We start from the raw sequence: 19,101 nt of genomic DNA on the forward strand, positions 1-19,101 counted from the left end.
GAAGGAGAAAGGACGTGTGAATGGAGGACAGTTTACTCCTCCTGCGCCTTCCATAGCGCTTGAAGGTGAGGGTTGAGTCACTTTGGCTGGTACCAGCTCAGCAATTCCGCCCCATCCCCAGAGAGCGTCTGAAGTCGCGCAGGGAGCAATAACGCTTGGGGTTAAAAATAGATGCTGACAATAGGAAGGGAGGGCTGGAAAAGCTCTGTGTCAGGGGGAGGTAGACAGAGCTTGGTGAAAGGCATTAGGGTTGTGCTGGGCTTTAGCCGGTGTGACTGGAGTGGAACCTTGTTTGCATGTGTTGGAACGTGGAGCAGGGTTCATTCTTGGGCTTGGATGGCAGTTGGTCATCCCCGGGAAATGGTTCTGCTTCCAGGGGTCTCCCAAGTGTTTGTTAGCGAGGATGTGGTGCTGCTGGGGCTGGGAGAAGCAATTAATTCCTAATTGTCTGAGGTGCAGGTGGGACGCAGCTTTGGCAGAGGAGAGCCTGCATGGGGGAAATGTTCTGGCTCCCCAGATATTTTCTAAGGCTGATCTGGAGAGGGAGGGTCCTCAACTCTTCATTGCCAGCAGGGATGCACGGTCGTCCCATTCCCAAAGCACATTGGCTATCCCAGTGCCACCAGTAGCTGCCTTGCTGGGAGCCACTGGGCTGGTGCTGAGTGGAGGGTGCTTAGTGCAGGAATCCTGATTCTGCAGCGCTTGCTCCAGGCTTTTGTTAGAGCTCATTAAAACCATCTGTGGTTACCGGAGCCTGACCAGAAAGCCCATGGGTCCCGTGTCCCCGTGGGGACACAGCCAGCACCATCCCCCCCAGGGAAGCCGCCAAGCAGCGGGTGGGAGAAGAGGGGGTTCCAGCCCCCGCTGGACTGGGACCAGAAGCGATTCCGGCTTCTCCCTTGGTGTAAAGCTTTTCTATTTCTCTCCTGTTCCTTGGCAGCCAGCTTGGCCCTCTCTGCCCTGTGAGATGCTGCGAGTACAATGGGGCTGTGAGGTGGGGCGGGAGGGTGGGGAAGAGATGAAAGGGGAAAAGTAAAATTGAAGCATGTCTGGAAGTGCATTTTGATGTTAATGGGACTTTTTGATAGACTTTGAGAGACACCGGCAGAAAGGGCACTGGCCCCCTCTGGTGCACTGAGCTCTGGGCTCGGCACTTTCATTTGCTGGGGAGAAAGGCATTTTTTTCCTCTCATGTGGGGTGCTCCTGTGGTTCCACCGGTCCTCCCTATTCACAGGCCTGTCCTGAAAAGGGTGCTTTTTCATCTCGTGTGGGGTGCACCCCTGGTTCCTACCAGTCCTTCCTGTCCTAATCGCCATCCATGTCCTGGTGCAGAGCAGCCCTCTGTGTGTCTGAATGGATTTGAACAACTGGAGGGTCCTGTTCAGAGTGTGGAAGTGATGGGTGAGTCTTGGGAAAACGAAATAGCTCCTTGCAACCCAGGCAGGCAAACCATGGGGTTTGCCCAATGGGGGAACAACCCCAGCTTGGAGAAGAGAAGGCTGTGGGGAGACCTTATAGCAGCTTCCAGTACTGAAAGAGTCTCCAGGCAAGCTTAGGTGGGGGCTCTTGATCAGGGAGTGCAGGGGTAGGACAAAGAGGAACAGTTTTCAGCTGGAAGAGCGGAGATTAAGGTGAGATTTTAGGAAGAAATGTTTTGCTGTGAGGGTGGGGAGGCCCTGGCCCAGGTTGCCCAGAGCAGTGGTGGCTGCCCCATCCCTGGAGGGGTTCAAGGCCAGGTTGGATGGGGCTGGGAGCCCCTGATCCAGTGGGAGGTGTCCCTGCCCATGGCAGGGGTGGAACTGGATGGGCTTTGAGGTCCCTTCCAACCCAAACCATTCCATAATTTTATGGGTGGCCAGGAGGGCACGGCCCTGTGCCACCTTCCTCCTGCTGGCAGCTCCCACCACAGTCTCCCCTCCGTGGGGAAGTTGTGCATTTGATCTGCTCCTGTACTTTTGATCCCAGACCTTGTCCTTGGCACTGCTGCAGCGGCTCTCTGTGTCGGGGGAGATGTGGCCTTGCCGTGAGTCATCCTCCTTCCTTTCTGCTGCTTATTTTTCCCTTTCCCTTCTCCCAAGTGAGCGCTCATTAAAGGGAAGCAACGTATTCATCCAGGAAACAAGAGCACAATAAACGCACGGCATTTATAGTGTGAAAGGCGTCTCCATCGTGGTTTCTCCTGCTGCTTGGACAAGCTTGGGATGAGAGGATGCTGCCAGCGCAGAGGCCAGGGATGCTCCCCATGCACATCAGCCCGACGGTCCTTGGTCCTGGCCCCTCATCGGTCATCAATCTTCTGTCTCCCTCCCCTGTGCTTGCGTGCTTCTCCTTGGCAGCTCCTGCCCTCGCCAAGGCGCGAGGAGGAGAAACGAGGACAGCGCTGCTCCCGGGAGAGGAGGCTGACAGGGCTGGAGCTGGGAAGGGGGAGCTGGGAAGGTCGCTCGGTGCTGGTGCGGGCGATGGGTGGCCCAAGAGGAGAGCTGTCACTTCTCATCGGCGCGTTGTCGGCTGAGCCTGCGGCTGCGCTCCTGTCCTCCCTGATGCTGCCTGTGCCTTCCCAGAGTCGTTATCCTTGTGTGCTGAGCTATCAGCCATCCAGGAGTTTACTGCCAGCGTAAAACCATCCCCAGACCCCAATTGGTAGTGGGTAAAAATGGTGAGGCCGTGGCAGGGGAACTTGTTTATTCCTCTGACAAAATCCTGAGTCAGTCCTTTAATCTCTAATCGAGGTTTATGGTCATCCGTATGGAAATGCTGGGCTCTGCGAGGAGCTGACGCGTCTGATCATCATAAACCAGGAGTTATGGGAGCCCAGAATTGCCTTGATGGGCCAAGTGTCGGCAGGAAGCGTTTTTAAGATCCGTAATCGGGATTTATTGGCCATTGTGGCTGAAACCATCAGTGGAAAATAAAATAATCAGCCCGAGACTTTTTTATTTTTTCCACTTTGGCATTTGTCTCCTTCTAGATATTCTTAAATCATCCTTGTCCCGCCTGCGTGCTCAGTGCCTCTGACTGGGGGGCTGTGGAAAGAGGAGGAGCTGGTTGTTGTTCTGATGCTGGATACCCAGGCTCTCATCCTTCACCCTCCGGTCCTGTCCCATCCCAGTCTCTCCTGCCTACCCATCCCTGGCAGTCTGAGCATCTTCCAGTTAACGTAGGGTCTGGTGGTCGTGGGCATGTCTGTGGCCGCACTGCTGTGTGGAGGAGGTGGATGTGGGGTCATGGAGCAACGTGCATGCCTGGAGGAGGCATCTTGTCTGGGTTTCTCAGCTGGGGTAGCTGGTCCCGTGCAGGGAATGTGCTTTTTTAGGGGGTTATTTTGTGGTCGTTAAAGGCATGTGCAGCAGAAAGCGTCTGCTGTGGGGAGGCGTCCTCCTCGGGTCAGCTGGGAAAAGAGGCTCCTTGTGTCCGCTTCTGGGAAGTGGAGCCTGCCAGGACCTTTACCGCTCCAACTATCAATTTCCATCGAGCTACAACATTGCCGAAACCCGAGTGCGAGGCCAGCAGTGCATTTTTCTGTGTGACAGCTGACCTGGGGAGGAGCCGGTGCTGCTGTGGGCGATGCTGAGCCCCCTCCGTCATCCCCGCAGCTCTGCTCGGGGTTATGGCAAACCCCAGGGCCCCCGGGCCCCTCCTTGGGAAGGACCTTGGCATTAAATCTCCTTGGTATTTTCTTTTTTTAGAAGATAAAGTAATTCAGCGTTTTTATTTCCACTTTTTTTTTTCCCAGTCTCTGACTAGTTTCTGTGATTTGCAGTTGTTCCCTGTCTGCTTCCGATGGGGATGCCCAGGCTATGGGTGGGCAGTGTCACTCGTCCAGGCTCGGGATGAGTGGTGCCACCTCTCCGGGCTGTGGACGAGTCGCATTGCTCTTGCTGGAGCCTGACATTTCCCTGCTCGGGGGTGCAGGATGCATCCCACACTCCCAGCATCCAGAGGCAGAGCTCCAACCCATCCCTGAGCATCCTGAGCCTTCCCCACTGTCTCCCCTGGCCCTTTTGCCCTTCGTACGCAACACCCAACAGTGCTGGCTGCAGAGTTATCCTGAAATGGTCTGCTGGGGCCGATAAACATCTCTGTTCCTGTTTTGTTTAACAAATATCTTCTTTAACGGCAAAGCTTTTTTTTTTTGTTGAGCTTCCTCACATTATCATCACGCTTAATCACACAGGGTGACTTCTAAAAGTGCTTTTTTTAAATGCCAGTTTTTTTATCCAGGTTTTAAAATTGAAATTCATTTTTTATCCAGAGGCAGGATATAAATGACTCTACTAAAATTAGATTAATCCTAATAAGAATGTCAGTTATCATTTCTGAATACATTAACTTTTTTTTTTTTTAAGTTTTACATGCCTCTTTAGCTATAATTGCGGGTGTAATTTCTTACACAGACATGGTGTGTCCTCACGGTTGACAGAAATACTTAATGCGATGTCGGCACTGCAGTGAGTTCCAAATTAGCGTCGCATGCACCGCAAGCTGTTTGAACTTTCTCCTTTTAAAAAAAAAATAAGCAAAAACACCTTAAATGCAAGCGAGGCTGAAAGAGGTTTTGCTGGTGGGAGGAAAGCGGGGTGAGTGGAGGCTGGAGCCCTTTGGAAGGGCCTTTTCTGTGCTGGGAGAGGGAGGCAGGAAGAGAAGGGGGAGCTGAGGGTCCCGGGAGATGATCTGGAGATGTGTGGAGGGATCCTGAGTGCATCCTGGGGGCTCTGCAGCAGCGCCTGGGCTTGCTCAGGATGTTAATGGTAAATAACCCCCCTTTTCCTGACGGATACCCTGGCACCGTCCCTGCCACGCGTGCAAGGTGGGTGCTGGAGCTCGGTTTGCTTCCACAGCTCTGGCTGCTTCGAGGGCTTTGTGCTCAGCCTTGGGGAGCGGGTTTGGAGTGAGTGTGGCACCCAGGCGGCTGCTCTTGGCCAACGTCTGCTGGCAGCACACGTCCCTGAGCCACTCAGCACCCCGAAACTCCCTGGCTCTGCCTGGAGCGTGGCTGGGGGGAACACGGGTGGCAGCATCGCCGGGCGCTTTGCACTAAACTCCTCCTTGGAATAAAAGGGTTGGAAACATCAGCCCTCTCTGGCTTCTGGCGTGGTGGCATTGTAGGGATATGTCCCCATGGAATGCATCCCCAGTGTGTGGGGGGGCAAGGACCACAGCCAGGTATGCCTGAACCAGCGGAATTTTGGGGCCAGGCTCTGGGGAATCGCATCTGGCAGCAAAGCGGGGTGGCCAGGGTGGGGAAGGAAGTGGTTGAGGGGAGACTTTGGTCTCTCCTGTGGCATCTCCTCGGCTTTCTTCCATGTGCGTGGGTGGCAAGTTGGAGTTTTCTTCTCTGGGGGAGGACTGGGAATGTTCCTCATCTACAGGCAATTGGGAACCGCTGTGTGTTGGGCAGGGAGGGTGGGCAGGGAGCCAGGCAGGGTGCTCTGCCTTCCGTCTGCTCCTCTACTTTGTCTTCCTCTTCCTTCTCCTTCTCTTCCCCAGGCCCGTGGGCTGGTTTATTTTTGAGTTTGAACCCCAAGTTTACTTAGCTCCTGGTTAAATCTTCTGTGTGTGGGGATCGAGTGTCCCTGTAGGGTCTGAGGACGTCCCCAAGAAGGGAAGGTGCTGGAGAGGAGATGCAGTCCCAGCATATCTGGGTAGGGCATCTCCGGGTATGGCTGAGACAGCAGCGGGCTCTCTGGTTCCTCTCCTCCTCCTGTTCCCAGCAGGAGGCTGTACATTTTATTCAAGTTCAGCCCTACGTCTATCTGGCCTAAAAATAAAAGCAAGCATGAGCCAGATCACTTTGGGCAGGAGGAGGGGTTTGACGTGCTGGCCCCTCTTTCAGCTGCTGTTGTGCCAACCAGCTCTGGACCAGGGAAACTGGGAGCAGTGGAGGGGCAGGCAGGGGGAGCGCAGGTGGCCCCAGCCCCTTCCAGGGATGAAACCTTTAGGAGGGTCTTCCCTCCGCTGCGGGCTGTAGGAGGGAACTGGGACTTTTGTGCCTGAATGAGACCTCTCCATACAGCGGGCAGCACCGGGAAGAGGATTTGGGGAGGAAGGGCAGGTTTCCGAGTGAATTCCAAGAGCATGGCGTGAGGTAGAGGCTGGATTCAGGCTTTCTTGTGGAGCTTGCTCACCAGGCTTTAGTGGTTACTCACTGTGTGCCAGAGCAGAAGAGGGGGAAAAAAATTCTCTTGTTGGAGGTCCTGGGGGTCATCTTCAGCTTCTTGCCCTGGACCTGAACCAGACCCATCCATCCTGGCTGAAGGCCCTGCGTGGTCAGGTGGAGCTGGCTCAGAGATGAGGAATATTCTGGGATCTGTATGCTGGGCAGTGCTGCACAGCCGTGGTGGGCAGCTCTTGGGGTGGTTGTACACATGAACCTCCTCTAATGGGGTGATTAACAGGTCTTATTGAGCTGTGGGGTGGGCTGGAGTTGAGTTCTTGGGCTGAGGGATGGTGGTTTGCAGCTGCATGAGAAGATGGCATGTCTCGAGTGAGCTGGAATGATGAAACTGGTTTGGCCACATCTGGGAGCTGGGAGATGAAAGGGGCAGGTAGTGAGTCACAGCGATGAGGGGTGACACAGCTCCCCAAACCCGGGGGACCTGTTGGAGCGGGGCAGGGCAGCCCGCGGCCGTGCTGTGGGTAACCATCTGCAGGGCTTTCTCTTCTCCCTGTCCAGTTCCTCATGTTGGGATTAATCCTTCAAACCACAGCATTGCTTCCCCAGGGCAAGCCCGAGCCTCGGGACCTGCTCAGACGCAGGATCAGTGCATCAACAGCCCTCAGTGGGATTTCTGGGAATGGAGACACAAGTTCTGGCATGCTGTGGTGGGCTGGTTGCCCCTCTCCCTTGCTTTGGGGACAGGGAGCTGCGGGGTCTGGGGACCCCTCCTGTACCCCAGGGATGCAGTGGCACTTGGTGTTGGCTGGACTGGGATATGGGAGTGTTCCCAGCTGTGATCCCGTGGGGAGAGGGTTAGTTTGGGGCTCCCAGATGCAAACTGGGTTTGTGGGGTGCAGAGTTGGCCAGGATACTGGGAGGAGGGGTTTTCTTGTCACCCAAGGACTCACCATTGGCTCTAACTTTATCTCCTGGCTCTTTGCTTTCAGTCCTGTGTTTTTCCAGCCGAGCTAGGAAGGTGTGAGGTAGGAAGGCGGGTTCTCCAGAGAACTGGGGGAATGGAGGGCTGAGCGTCGTGCCTGCCTCCCCTGCATCCCTGATCCCACATCCTGCAGTTTTCCCCCTCTCTGTCCCGGCTGGGGATTCAGCTGCATGACAATTAGCGGGGCTTGGCGGGGAGGTCTTGCTCTTGGTCTCCTTGGGCATATTCCTGCTGCTTTCCCTTCCAAGTGGGCGCCCGGCCGCTGCTGCGTCCCCTGCCAAAGTAATTCTTTGCTTTGGAACCGGGAGGCGAAATCTCCTCCGTCTTATTTCGGAGGGGTCACGGAAGGAGTGGGAACCCCGCTGCTTCAACCATGTTCCCTTTTAACCCGCCTCTCCCTCTCTCCCCCCGCCGTCCTCCGGATGAGCGGGGCTGCAGCCAGGGCACGGGCGTCCAAACTGGAGCGAAGCCGAAAAAACACACGGGGCTGAGCGAGGAACCCGATCTGCTTCTGTCAGATCATTGAATTCTTGCTGCATCCTGCACTAGGAGCTTGGGTTTGTGCTGCTCCTCATGCTGTCTGGCTTCTCAGAGAATCATGGAATGGTTTGGGTTAGAGGGGACCTCAAAGCCCATCCAGTTCCAACCCCCTGCCACAGGCAGGGACACCTCCCACTGGATCAGGGGCTCCAAGCCCCATCCAGCCTGGCCTTGAACCCCTCCAGGGATGGGGCAGCCACCACTGCTCTGGGCAACCTGGGCCAGGGCTCCCCACCCTCACAGGAGAACACTTCTTCCTAAGATCTCATCTCAGTCTCCCCTCTTCCACCTGAAAGCCATTCCCCCTTGTCCTATCCCTGTACTTTCTAAACAAGAACCCCTCCCCAGCTTTCCTGGAGCCCCTTTCAGTGCTGGAAGCTGCTCTAAGGTCTCCCTGGAGCCTTCTCTTCTCCAGGCTGAACAACCCTAACTCTCTCAGCTTGGTCTCATAGCAGAGGTGCTCCAGCCCTTGGAACATCTCCGTGGCCTCCTCTGGACCTGTTCCAACAGTTCCATCTCCTTCTTATGCTGGGGGTTCCAGAAGTGGATACAGGACTCCAGGTGGGGTCTCACAGGAGCAGATCAGAAGGGTAGAATCCCCTCCCTCACCCTGCTGGTCCCACTGCTTTGGATGCAGCCCAGGACACGGTTTTGGTGGGGTGTGGGCTCCGCTCCTGGCTGCTTTCCTGCTTCCTTGGGAACTTTCTGAGGGTTTGTTTGGGATGGAAGGTGGGTCTCCTGCAGCATCCAGCTGCCAACCACTGTCTGGGTGAGCGGTGGTGCGGGTAGGCAGAAGGTGAGTGCTTGCCGCCCGCGCCTCATTGTCTCACTTCTCTCCCCGTCCCTGCACCAATTACAGCGCCGCGTTGCCATTCATGGCCCTTATGGTTTTGTTCAGTTGTCTGTCAGCTCTTGTCAAGCCCTGTCCCCTTCCCCTCCCCCCGGCTTTCAAAACACAAAACCCCGCACAGACCCCGCTTTGAGTCCCCTCTTACCTCACTCGCAGCGTGGGGCCCCATTGACGGGCGATGCCGGCGGCGGGGGGACCGCTCCCCACTGCCCCTTTGTGGGCCGCCCGCAGCCCCCGGCCCCGGCCTCCCCGCTTCTTGACAGCATTAATTAGATAACTCGGCTTGTCTTTATTTCCCCGAGGGGAGGCGCGGGGAGATATTACTGGAGGGAGAAAATACTGCTTTTCCCCCCCTCCTTAATTTCCCAGCCGACCCCTTGGTTCCATCACCGGCGGAGCTGCTTATTGTGCTGGAAAATAAGGAGGTTGCAGGGGTGCAAACTCATTTTTATGGGGTGGGAGCAAACCAAAGGGACCCCCAGTGCTCCGTATTCTTCCTGAATGGCATCTAGGAGTCTGGGGTCCCTGGAGCCGGCTGCCTCTGGCTGCAGAGAGCGCTGCAGGTGGCAGCAGAATCCTGCGCCAGTGCGCTGGCCCCAATTAAATCTCCTCCAAACCCCCTCTATTAACCATTCCTGGGTTTTTGTTTATCCCCTCTTGCAAGGTTTGGATTAATACCATTTGTTTGTACGGTTTGGGTGTGGCAGCTGAACGCATGGAGTCTTGCATGGAGGTGGGAAGATGGAGCAGCACATGGCCTTCCTCCTCCGCCTCACCCTCCTGGGAGCATTCGGGTGGTCGGCAGCCATCCAGACATCCCTGGAGTGGTGGATGAGCACTGGGAGCCATCCTGGCCACGGGGACAAAGGGAAACGAGGGGACAAAGGGAAGCACTTGCCCTCCTGTGGGTGCTGCCACCCGCCTGTGACAGTGCTCAGCCCCGTGTGGTGGTGGGCTCAGGGTCCTCCCTCATCCCCCAGTGCCATGTGCCCTCAGCCACTCCCCATAACCCGTTCTCCAAACCCATCCCCAGCTCCATCCCAATGCTGGATGCATTCCAGCAGCTCAGCAGATCAGATGCAGCTGGGCCAGCTCCTTTACATTTTGTGAGGGCTTGGTCCTCAGCGTTGTTGCACGCTCAAAGAACTGTGATGGAATCTCTCCTGCTTCCCACTTGGAGTGGGCAGGTTGGCGGGGACGAAGCGGGATGCTCTCCTGGCCTTCAGTAATTGCAGCTGGTTAGGGAGAGTTATGAAGCGTTGAATGTGAGGATCGTGCTTACTGAACCTCTGAAGCATTGGAGTGGCCTCCTGGCATCGTAAAGCCACCGGCTTCCCTGTGGAGCGATGCTGGGAGCTGGGTCGGGGCTGGGTTGGGTGCTTCAGCACAGACCCAACTGCACTGTGTTGTGCATCACCCATCTTTCTGGGCAGGGAGGGGTATTTTGGCTTCATTTCCCACCCACTCCCAACTGGTGTTTCATAGAATCATAGAATAACCAGGTTGGAAGAGACTCACAGGATCATTTCCTTGCCTTCTGCTTAATTTGGACCCTGGCTTGACCATGCCCTGGAGTTGGTTGATGCGGAACGGCACCGGCTTGAGCATCCTTTAACTTCATCCTGAAAACCAGCATTCCTGGCGAGGCGGGGGATCAGTTTTGGGTGGATGGGTGTTTTTCCCAGCCTGTGCTGAGCCCTACGGATGGTGGTGAAGCAAGAGGGGGGTTTTGGGGAGCAGCGGGGTTGGACAACGGCATTGCGGTGCAGGGGGGTCGGGGTGCGGGTTGCCATGGCGGCTCGTTTCTGCCTCACTGCTGCGCAGTGCAAATCCGCTTGGAAACGAGAAGGGCCTTTTGTCTTTGGGAGCCTTGAATGGGCCTCATTAAACCCGAGATGTGGAAAAAGAGCCTTAGAGGGTGGCTGGGAGGGGGACGGGATGGGACGGGATGGCCCCGCGGGGGCTCGGTCGAGCGTGGAGGCTGCGGGTGCTGAAAGGTGCCGGTCTGAATAGCTGGAAAATCTCTCTTTGGGCAGCGGGGGCCAAGGAAGCAAAGGAGAGTGGAGGCTGTTTTTGGAATCACCTGCCATTGCCAGGTTCTGCGCCGGCCACCGTGGCTCCACAAGGATGCGGCAGAAATAGAAGAGGGCTGCAGAAGGGCAGTGAAAATAATTATACATAAATTAGCAGGGGGGAAGGAAGATCAAAGCTCTTTTTAAAGGAGACTAATAATAGAAGAGCACATAAAAGAAGCGGGATCTAAAAGTACGGGGATTCGCATGCTCCTATTTACCCTCTCGCGGTGACGAATAACTCGACTGAAGAAGCGAGAAGGCGACAGACACAGATGGGAGGCAGAGGAGAGCGTGGAGACTTCTTATTCAAGTTGTAATTAACTGCTGCTCGCGGATGCCTTTGTTCACAAGGATTGAATGAGAGTCAAAAAGGAGAAAGGGTCCTGTGCCTGTGGGCAGCAGAACTGTTTCTGGAAAGGGCTGAGGGTGCTGGGATGAGGTTGGCCATTGCATCAAGTGTGTGATTCCCTCTGATTATTGGAGCAGGACATATTTTCTGCAGTGTTGAAGGATCTGGAGGACATCTCCGGGGACAGGACTGATTTCTTCTGGCTGGTACCTGAGCATTTTGAGCAGATCGTGTTCCCTGTGCCTGGAAGCTGCTGCAAATCAGGGCTTCTGTGTCCCAGGAAAGCGAGGAAGCGTGAGGTGGAGAGAGCAGGGGTTTGGGTTTGTGTGCAGTTGGTCATCCGCAAAGCTCACTCAGGTTTTGGAAGTGTTTTCAGGAGTGCACACCCATTTTTACACAGAATTTTGGCTTTTTTACTGGATCTCTTCAGCCTGCTGAGCCGCTGGCTGTTCCCATCCCTCTCCTGAGGTGATTCCCAGCTGGTGGGAGCTGTGGAGGCTCCATGGGAGCTGTGGTCCTGCTGGGAGGACCCATGTGCTGTGCTGGTATGGAGAGCTGGGCTACGTGGCTCCCGCTTCCTGGAAAATGCCACATGCACCTTGGTTCTCGCCCCCTCCTCTCCCAGTGCCTTGCTCTGCTGGCCATCGACAGCTCCTCCGCCAGGAGAACATGTCCTCCTTGTGAGACACAGCTATTTTTGTATTTCTTTGAAGAAAACAGCGTTTAGCATATGTCAGCTTGTATGTATGTCACCATTAAAGCTTGAGAGCGTCTTCTCCAAGGAGGAGATCATTGTTATATGTTGTTTTGTTTTCTGCAAAGCCTGAAATAAGGTGAGGTGTCTCCTGTTTCTTGGCCATGGGGAAAGGTGATGCTGCCCCAAAGATTTTGCGGTGCAAGGATTGCCTGGGCTCAGAGGGAGAGGCTGTTGGAAAGTGGATCAGCTCATTCTTTGAAAACAGTCAATTTTGAAGGAATTCGAGGGTAGTGTTCTCCCTAAGGAAGAGCAGAAGGAGTGCTGGTGTGTTTGTAAAGGTGCCGGATACCCTACCTGCAGGACACTTGGAGCAATCACTGTGAGCGTGTTGGCTTGTCCACATTTTAGTGGACATTGAGTACCACTGGAGCTTTTTGGAGTCCCCTGTGCTGGTGAGGGGAGCTGCCTGGTCCATAGGGGTTAGGGATCCCTGCCAGCGGCCCCCCAGCTCGGGGTAGGGGAGAGGCTGCTCTTTAATCCCATCTCTCTGCTCCAGCATCCCGGCATCCCGCTGCCAACAGAGCTCCCCTTGTTGACCCAACTCGGAGGAATCGGTTTACAAGGCTCACAAATACCCTTTTCACCTTTCCCATCAGAAAACACCTCCCGAAACAATGAGGAAATTGGATGCTGCCACCTGATCGCTCCCAGGGAACCTGCGGGGCCGGGAGCTGGGGGCCAGGGACGCCTGGCTGGGATGCTCCGTGGCGGCCGGCGCGGCTCTGCGGGTGGGCAGCTGCAGGTGCCACCCGAAAATCACCTGGAGGGGCTTCTAGTGGTGAAGCCGCTGATAACTAGCATTTGAGGATGCATCCTTGTAAAGACAAGGCAAGAAGCGTAGTCTCATCCAAAGCACTTGCTGTAATGCTCTGTGCGGGCACCTTGGGACTATTCTGGGATGCTCTTTTCTCTGCTGTGTTCGTCCTGTAGTTTAAAGGAGAATTCCCTGGAGACCTGGCCTCTTGCAGGATGGGAATGGTTGTCACTCTTCCCTAGGATGGCTGTCACAAGGCATTGCTTGTGGCCAAGTAAAATTTTTGGGGAGAAAAATCTGGATGTGTGATTAAGTGCTGAAGGAGAGGGGGTTTGTGGTGTACCCGTCAGGGAGTTCTCAGCACCACTCCTGCCATGAGGGATAGCCCTGCTTTTGGGGAAGAAGGGGACGACACAAAGGGGGTGATGCAGGAGAAGAAATCGTAGAGATGGGAGGATAAAGGGTAGAAAATGTGTATGCATTAAGGGAACAGTGGTGGGAGGGAGCACCCCAAACTGCTGCTGTGCACAGTGGGGTGCCACCTGCATTGGCTGTTGTCTCTGTCTTGCGTGATGGTCCTGTAGGAGAGCTGGAAGATATGCCTGGCTGATTCCCAGGCAGAACTGTGGGCTTCTAAAGCTGAGACTGAGCGCTCATAAGAGAAATTTGCCTTGTCATTTTATCCTTAAGCCAGATTAAACAAACACAGGCTGTCTTTCCGAATGTTCTAGGATGAAGAGATGCCAACAGGATGTGGTGCTGGGAAGTTCTCAGCTCCCTCCATTGGTTTATGGCTTCTCCCCTTCTTAAAAATCAGCCTGACCTGATCCCAGGTTATCGTGTTGCCGGCGCAGGCTGGGGTTGCGTGGACTGGTTGGTTTGCAGGTGTTGGCCAAGGAGGTGTGATAGGTCCTCCTGGTATGGAGATGGGGATGGATAGGAGTCTTCTCCTCCTGCTCAAGACATCTGCTGGAGCTGTTTGTGGCTTCCTCTTTGGCATCTGGGCAGGAGGAGCTGGCAGGGGCTGGAGAAGGGAGACTGAGTCACTTGGGAGTCCGGTGCCAGGAAGCTTCTGACTCAGCCCAGCTGGGGAGGAACAAGTGTGGGATCCTGCTGCCTCTTGGGGTGGGAACCCGTGAGCGAGCGTGCAAGTGTTCACTTGCGCTGCATGTCTGCGGCCTGGGCGGGGAGGGTGAGGAGGGGCAGGGGCTCCTTTGCATCTCCTGCTGCACGGCTCCTGGGATTGCGTCAGGGCTCAGGCTGTGGGTGGGGGAAGCCTTTATCGCTCTCCCAAGGCTTTGGAAGCGGCATGCTGGCCGGGGCCCAGCTGACCTACTTGGTAGCATTGAGGCACAGTGCGGCTCACCTGCCCGCAGCGCTGGGGACAGAGCCAGGCTCCGCCGTGCCCGCAGAGCGTCGCAGCATCCCACCTCCCAACCTCTTTCAGGGTTGAATTCCCTACTCCTTCCTGAGGCTGCTGTGTCCCCTTCTTCCAGAAGTTATGACTTTTATAAAACTGAATCCAAAGCATCTTGGCCAGCAGGGTGAGGGAGGGGATTCTGCCCCTCTGCTCCACTCTCATGAGACCCCACCTGGAGCCCCATGTCCAGTTATGGAATCCCCGGTGTAAGAAGGATATGGAACTCTTGGAGCGAATCCAGAGGAGGGCACGGAAGTCGTGCGAGGGCTGGAACACCTCCCGAACAAGGCCTGGGTTAGGATGATCCCTGTGCTTGATGTCTGGTGGCTGTGGTGCTTCCCTACAGGGTGTCCCTGTACCCGCTGTCCCTGAGCCTCATCTCTGCTCTGGGGGCTGGGTGAGAGTGGGCTCCAGCCGCCGCTCCACCCTGGCAAACTGGCAGAGAGGCCAGCCTGTGTCTGACTGTCTGTCCTGCCTGTCCCTCCCGCTGCTGCAGCTGGCACCGAGCTCCAGAGCCTTTGCCAAGGGCATCGGGGTGTGCGTGGGCTCGGGCTGCGCCTGCCTCCTCCCAGCCCAGTGGGTTGGCGTGTGGATCCCCTGGGAGTCCTGCAGCCGGAGCCCTGGAGCCTGGGCTGCTCGGGTGCTGGTTTCAGCTCTGTGGCTTCTTGCTACGACTTGTTCTGGAGCTACAGAGCAGGTTGGTTTTGTGTGTTGGCTCTTCCTTCCGTGGTGCCTGCAGCCCCAGCTGGTGCTGCTGGCTACAGGGAGAAGCTGTCCTGATGGCCCCGTCCGACTGCTGGGGTGGGATGGGACAGGGACTTGTGACCAGGAGAAGAGGGGAGAGTTGTGGGCGTGCAGCCTGCCACAATGCATGCTTCCCATTTTGCTGTGCCCACACTACATGAGGGAGTTGCAGCAGAGATAAGTTTGCAGGATCCATTCCCACCTTATCTGCCATCGAGAACACGTTAAGTTGCCTACATCAAAGCAGATGCTCTGCCACTTTCCTCCTTGCTGCCCTAATCCTCTACTTCATGATGGAAGAAAAAGCAGAGTATTGCTCCACAATAATGAAATCGGAATGCTAATTATCAGCACATTGCCTTCCTTCCCTTGGCAGTGCCCTGCCTTCCAGCCCCAAATAGCTTTCCTCCCTCCGTGCTCCTCTCCATCCGGTCCTCCCACGCTCCTGGGCACGCCGTTGAGCCAGCCTTGGTAGAAGTTGTCCTGCAGGATGCTTTCCTCCCTTCCATTTAAGGTCAGGAATTCCTCGGGGAGCTGGGGTGTGGCAGGGATCCCTCCCTGTGCCCCATTGTCAGGACCTCTCCCCATCCCTAATTACTGCCTGTCCCTGCAGGAAGCTCCTTGCCTGGCTGTCGGGCAGAGCCACGGCGTCTCCAGCCTTCCCGTTCTGCAGCCCTTTGTGGGAAGGCTCCATTCCTTTTGGGGTGCTGAGCGTGGGTTTGGGAAGGCGCTCACCCTCATCGTGAGGAACATGACTGAACCACGGGAGCTGCTGCTGGGAGCCTGCATGGCTCCTTGCACACACATTGATGGTGAATGAGGAGGAGAGCTTTATTTTGGTGTCCAAAAGCATCTCATGAGGAGGCAACAGCAGAGTTTAAGAGGGGTGAAAGCAGAACTCTGCAGGGTGAGTGGGTTGGTGTGGCCCCTGCTGCCCCTGCTCAAGCCTGTTGCTGACCTGTCAATAGAGTCATGGAATGGGTTGGGTTGGAAGGGACCTCAAAGCCCATCCTGTTCCAACCCCAGCAATGAGCAGGGACACCTCCCACTGGATCAGGTTGCTCCAAGCCCCATCCAACCTGGCCTTGAACACCTCCAGGAGTGGAGCAGCCACAGCTTCTCTGGGCAATCTGGGCCTCCCCACACCCATAGGAAAACATTTCTTCTTAAGATCTCATCTCAATCTCCCCTCTTTAAATCTAATCTCTCCCTTCTTCTCTTCCAGGTTCATGTCTGGGAAGGGGCTGGTCATCTATCCGGAGATTGGGGATAAACTGGACATTATCTGCCCCAAGGCAGAGCCATCCAGGCCTTACGAGTACTACAAGCTGTACCTGGTGAAGAAGGACCAGGCCGATGCCTGCAGCACCGTCATGGACCCCAATGTGCTGGTGACGTGCAACCGGCCTGAGCAGGAGATCCGCTTCACCATCAAGTTTCAGGAGTTCAGTCCCAACTACATGGGCTTGGAGTTCAAGCGGCAGCAGGATTACTTCATCACATGTGAGTCGCCCTCCTCTTCCTCGCCGGCTCGGCGGGGACACAGGGGCCTGGAGAGTGTCGCCAGGCGCTTGGTTGCGACTTGGCTGGTGCAAAGAGCTGACACGTACGGAAAATATTTCCTGCTGGATGGGAGAAGAGAAAGGAATGTGCTGCTGGCCCAGCAGGTCACCAGCCCGTATCTGGCTGCTCTGCTGTGCCTTGTGCGCCCTGCTCTGCCCTTGCCCGTGGCTGGGAGCAGGAGCATGTCCCCCCGACGGGGTCAGCCCTGGCACAAAGGGGCACTGCCTGTCTGGAGAGTGGGTTTTGCTGCCGTCTGCCTCTGAGGCTGGGGGTGTTGCAGGGCATTTCGTGTAGGGCTTGCCCTGGGAGGCTCCCGGTGGGGCAGTTGGGAGCGGGAGGAATGGGGGCAGAGGAGATGTTTCTCCTCCCTGGCTGCTGCCTCTGAGAGCAGCCATCAAGAAGCTGCTGGCAGTGCTCAGTGCTTGCTGTGATCTACATGGGTGTAAAATCCTGTGTACTGGCCTGTTCCTCTTGTTTCTTGTGGCTTTACGGAGAGGAGAGGAAAGGAAGGCTGGATTTCTTGGAGCGCATGGTGCATGGAGGGCACCATTGCACAGCGATGTATCTGGATGGTGGGAGGACTCTGGGGAGCTTGGCCATCCCTTGGCAGCCGCTCGCAGTGCTGGGCATGGTGATGCCTGCCAGCTCGCTCATCCCTCGCTATTTCCGTGACCCCACGGCGGGGCAGCCAGCAAAGGGCTCAGCGGCCACGCGGCTCCTCTCTCCCCTCGCCGTCACGTGCTGCGGAGTCGCCAGCGAGCAGCTCGGTGCAGAGGTCAGCTGCCCGTGTGGGAGACGAGTGCCAAGCCGTGGGAGCTGCTGCTTTCCAGTGGGTAAACAGTGTATTTTTAGCCTGAAATCTTTGCCCTTGTAGTGGGCAGCGGGGGCAGGAGGTTCTGTGCTGTAGCATGGTGCTGCAGAGATGCTGCAAGCCTGGATCTCCCCAGTAAGTGCTGCTAGGCTGGGGCTGCTGATTGTGTTGGTGCTGGATAATTTGAGTAAACCCAGTGCAAAATAAACAGCTGGGGTGGGCTCTGAGCCCACCCTTTCTTCCTTTGTGGTCGATTGTGTTGAGCCCAGAGGGGTGAGGAAGGGGCTCACAGGGGTTTCTGGTCACCCACGTGGCATTAGGAGAGTGACAGCGTAGAGGACCTGATGCAACAACCTGTGGAGCCGGCTTGGCGTGGCAGCTGTGCCGGTGCCGGCAGAGAACCATGGGCTGAGTCACCGTTTGGCAGCTCTGGTCTCTCCTGAGAGCTCCCATTGCTCGGTCACCCTTGCTGTCTGGATCTGGGGCTGTCACAGGGTGCAGGTGACCCTGGCTGCAAGCCTAGGTTCCCCAGAGATGCCAAAAGCCCTGGCACAGCTCTGCTGCCAGCTTCTGGCTCCCGTACTACAAGGAACTGTTGCTGCCTGTGGTCTGGTGGCTCTGGGACTTCAAGAGGTCAGCGCTTCTGCTGTCCCTCAGCTGATGAGGGCTTAGTTCAACAGCATTCGCTGCAGTGAGCAAGGAGTGGGAGAGGAGCTGAATGAGGGGCCTGGAGCATCACCCTTAGGAGAGGCTGAGTGAGCGTGGTCTGTCCAGTCTGTAGAAGAGCAGGCTGAGAGGGGATCCCATCAATGCTGACCCATACCCAAAGGGCAGGGGCAGGAGGAGAGGGCCAGACTCTGCTCAGTGGTGCCCAGTGACAGGACAAGGGGTACCGGGCTCAAACCGGAGCACAGGAGGTTCCATGTGGACACGAGGAAAAACTTCTTTCCTGTGTGGTTGCCAGAGTCCTGGACTGGCTGCTCAGGGAGGTGTGGAGTCTTCTTCTCTGGATAATCCAAACCCGCCTGGATGCGCTGCTGTGCAATGGCTGGAGGTGACCCTGCTTTAGCAGAGGGGTTGGACTGAGGGAGCTCTGGAGGTCCCTGCCAGCCCCAGCACGCTGGGGTTCTGGGTGAATGGCTCTACATTTTCCATGGCAGGCAGACCTCTCAAAGCACTCAGTTGGTGGCTCCCAGGGGGTCAAGTTCAAGCAGTGACATGGTTGTCAGGCTAACGAGGACCAAAAGCAGGATCCTACCTCACACGTCACTGCTGCGTCCCCTCAGGCTGCAAATACCCCTCAAAGACAGCCGTGATCCCCAGAAGGAGATCAGGAGCCCTAATGAAGCGCCAGGCAGGAGAAACGTGAGGTCCCTCGCGTTGCCACACAGGAAGGTGCAGGCAGAGGATTTAGCAGCCTCCGAATTGCGCCAGTTTTGAAGGAGCTGCTTTGCATTTCACACGAAAGCTCTTGCTTCACTTCAATCAGCTGCCCCGTGGGTTTCGGTGGTGTTTTCACAAGCGGCCGATGGTACAAATGCAGCTCCCCCAAGGGCCCCCATGGCTTTGAGCTGGTGCCAGCTCCCCTCCAATGCTGCCAGCACACCTGGGTCACCAGTGCTCCGACGGGATGCAGGGCCGGGATTTTGCAAGCTGCACTGTGCTGGCTTTTGCCGGCTTGCAAAATCCCAGCTGTGCATCCTCTCCGAGGTTTGGCTAAGGCTTTCAAACTCATTGCATCTCAGTCTCCCATTGCAGCATCTTAATAGATGGAACAGGGATGTGGTGAGCAGCATGGTTGCAATGCAGTCCTGCTCTCATCCCAAAGCAGTGAGGCAGCTGCCATGAACTCCTAATTATCCTCCCTTTCCACCATAAACTCCTATTTATCCTCTGTTTCTCCTGTAAACTCCTATTTATCTTCTATTTCCCAGTCCCAGTTTCCTGTTGTAGCATCTCAGCAGATTGAACAGGAATGTGGGAGACTGCTGTAAACTCCTGTTTATGCTCCATTTCTGCCTTAAACTCATATTATCCTCTATTTCTTGATCCCAGTCTCCCATTGGAGCATCTCTGGATGGAACAGGGCTGCGGGGTGCTCAGAGCATCCCTGCGAGTCCCTCCTCTCCTCAGGGGGCCG

General features: G+C 56.0%; 1 protein-coding gene across 1 annotated transcript in view; it reads left to right on the forward strand.

The window, feature by feature from the left end:
- The window catches only part of EFNB1 (ephrin B1), a 48,742-nt gene that overhangs the window by 13,697 nt on the left and 15,944 nt on the right, over positions 1–19,101 (forward strand). Inside the window, exon 2 of the mRNA XM_069867724.1 lies at positions 15,813–16,090. Within this exon, the coding sequence (XP_069723825.1) occupies positions 15,813–16,090 (278 nt within the window). The remainder of the gene's footprint in view (positions 1–15,812; positions 16,091–19,101) is intronic.

The sequence above is a fragment of the Phaenicophaeus curvirostris genome, chromosome 13, assembly GCF_032191515.1.
Source record: "Phaenicophaeus curvirostris isolate KB17595 chromosome 13, BPBGC_Pcur_1.0, whole genome shotgun sequence".
Classification (NCBI taxonomy): Eukaryota; Metazoa; Chordata; class Aves; order Cuculiformes; family Cuculidae; genus Phaenicophaeus; species Phaenicophaeus curvirostris.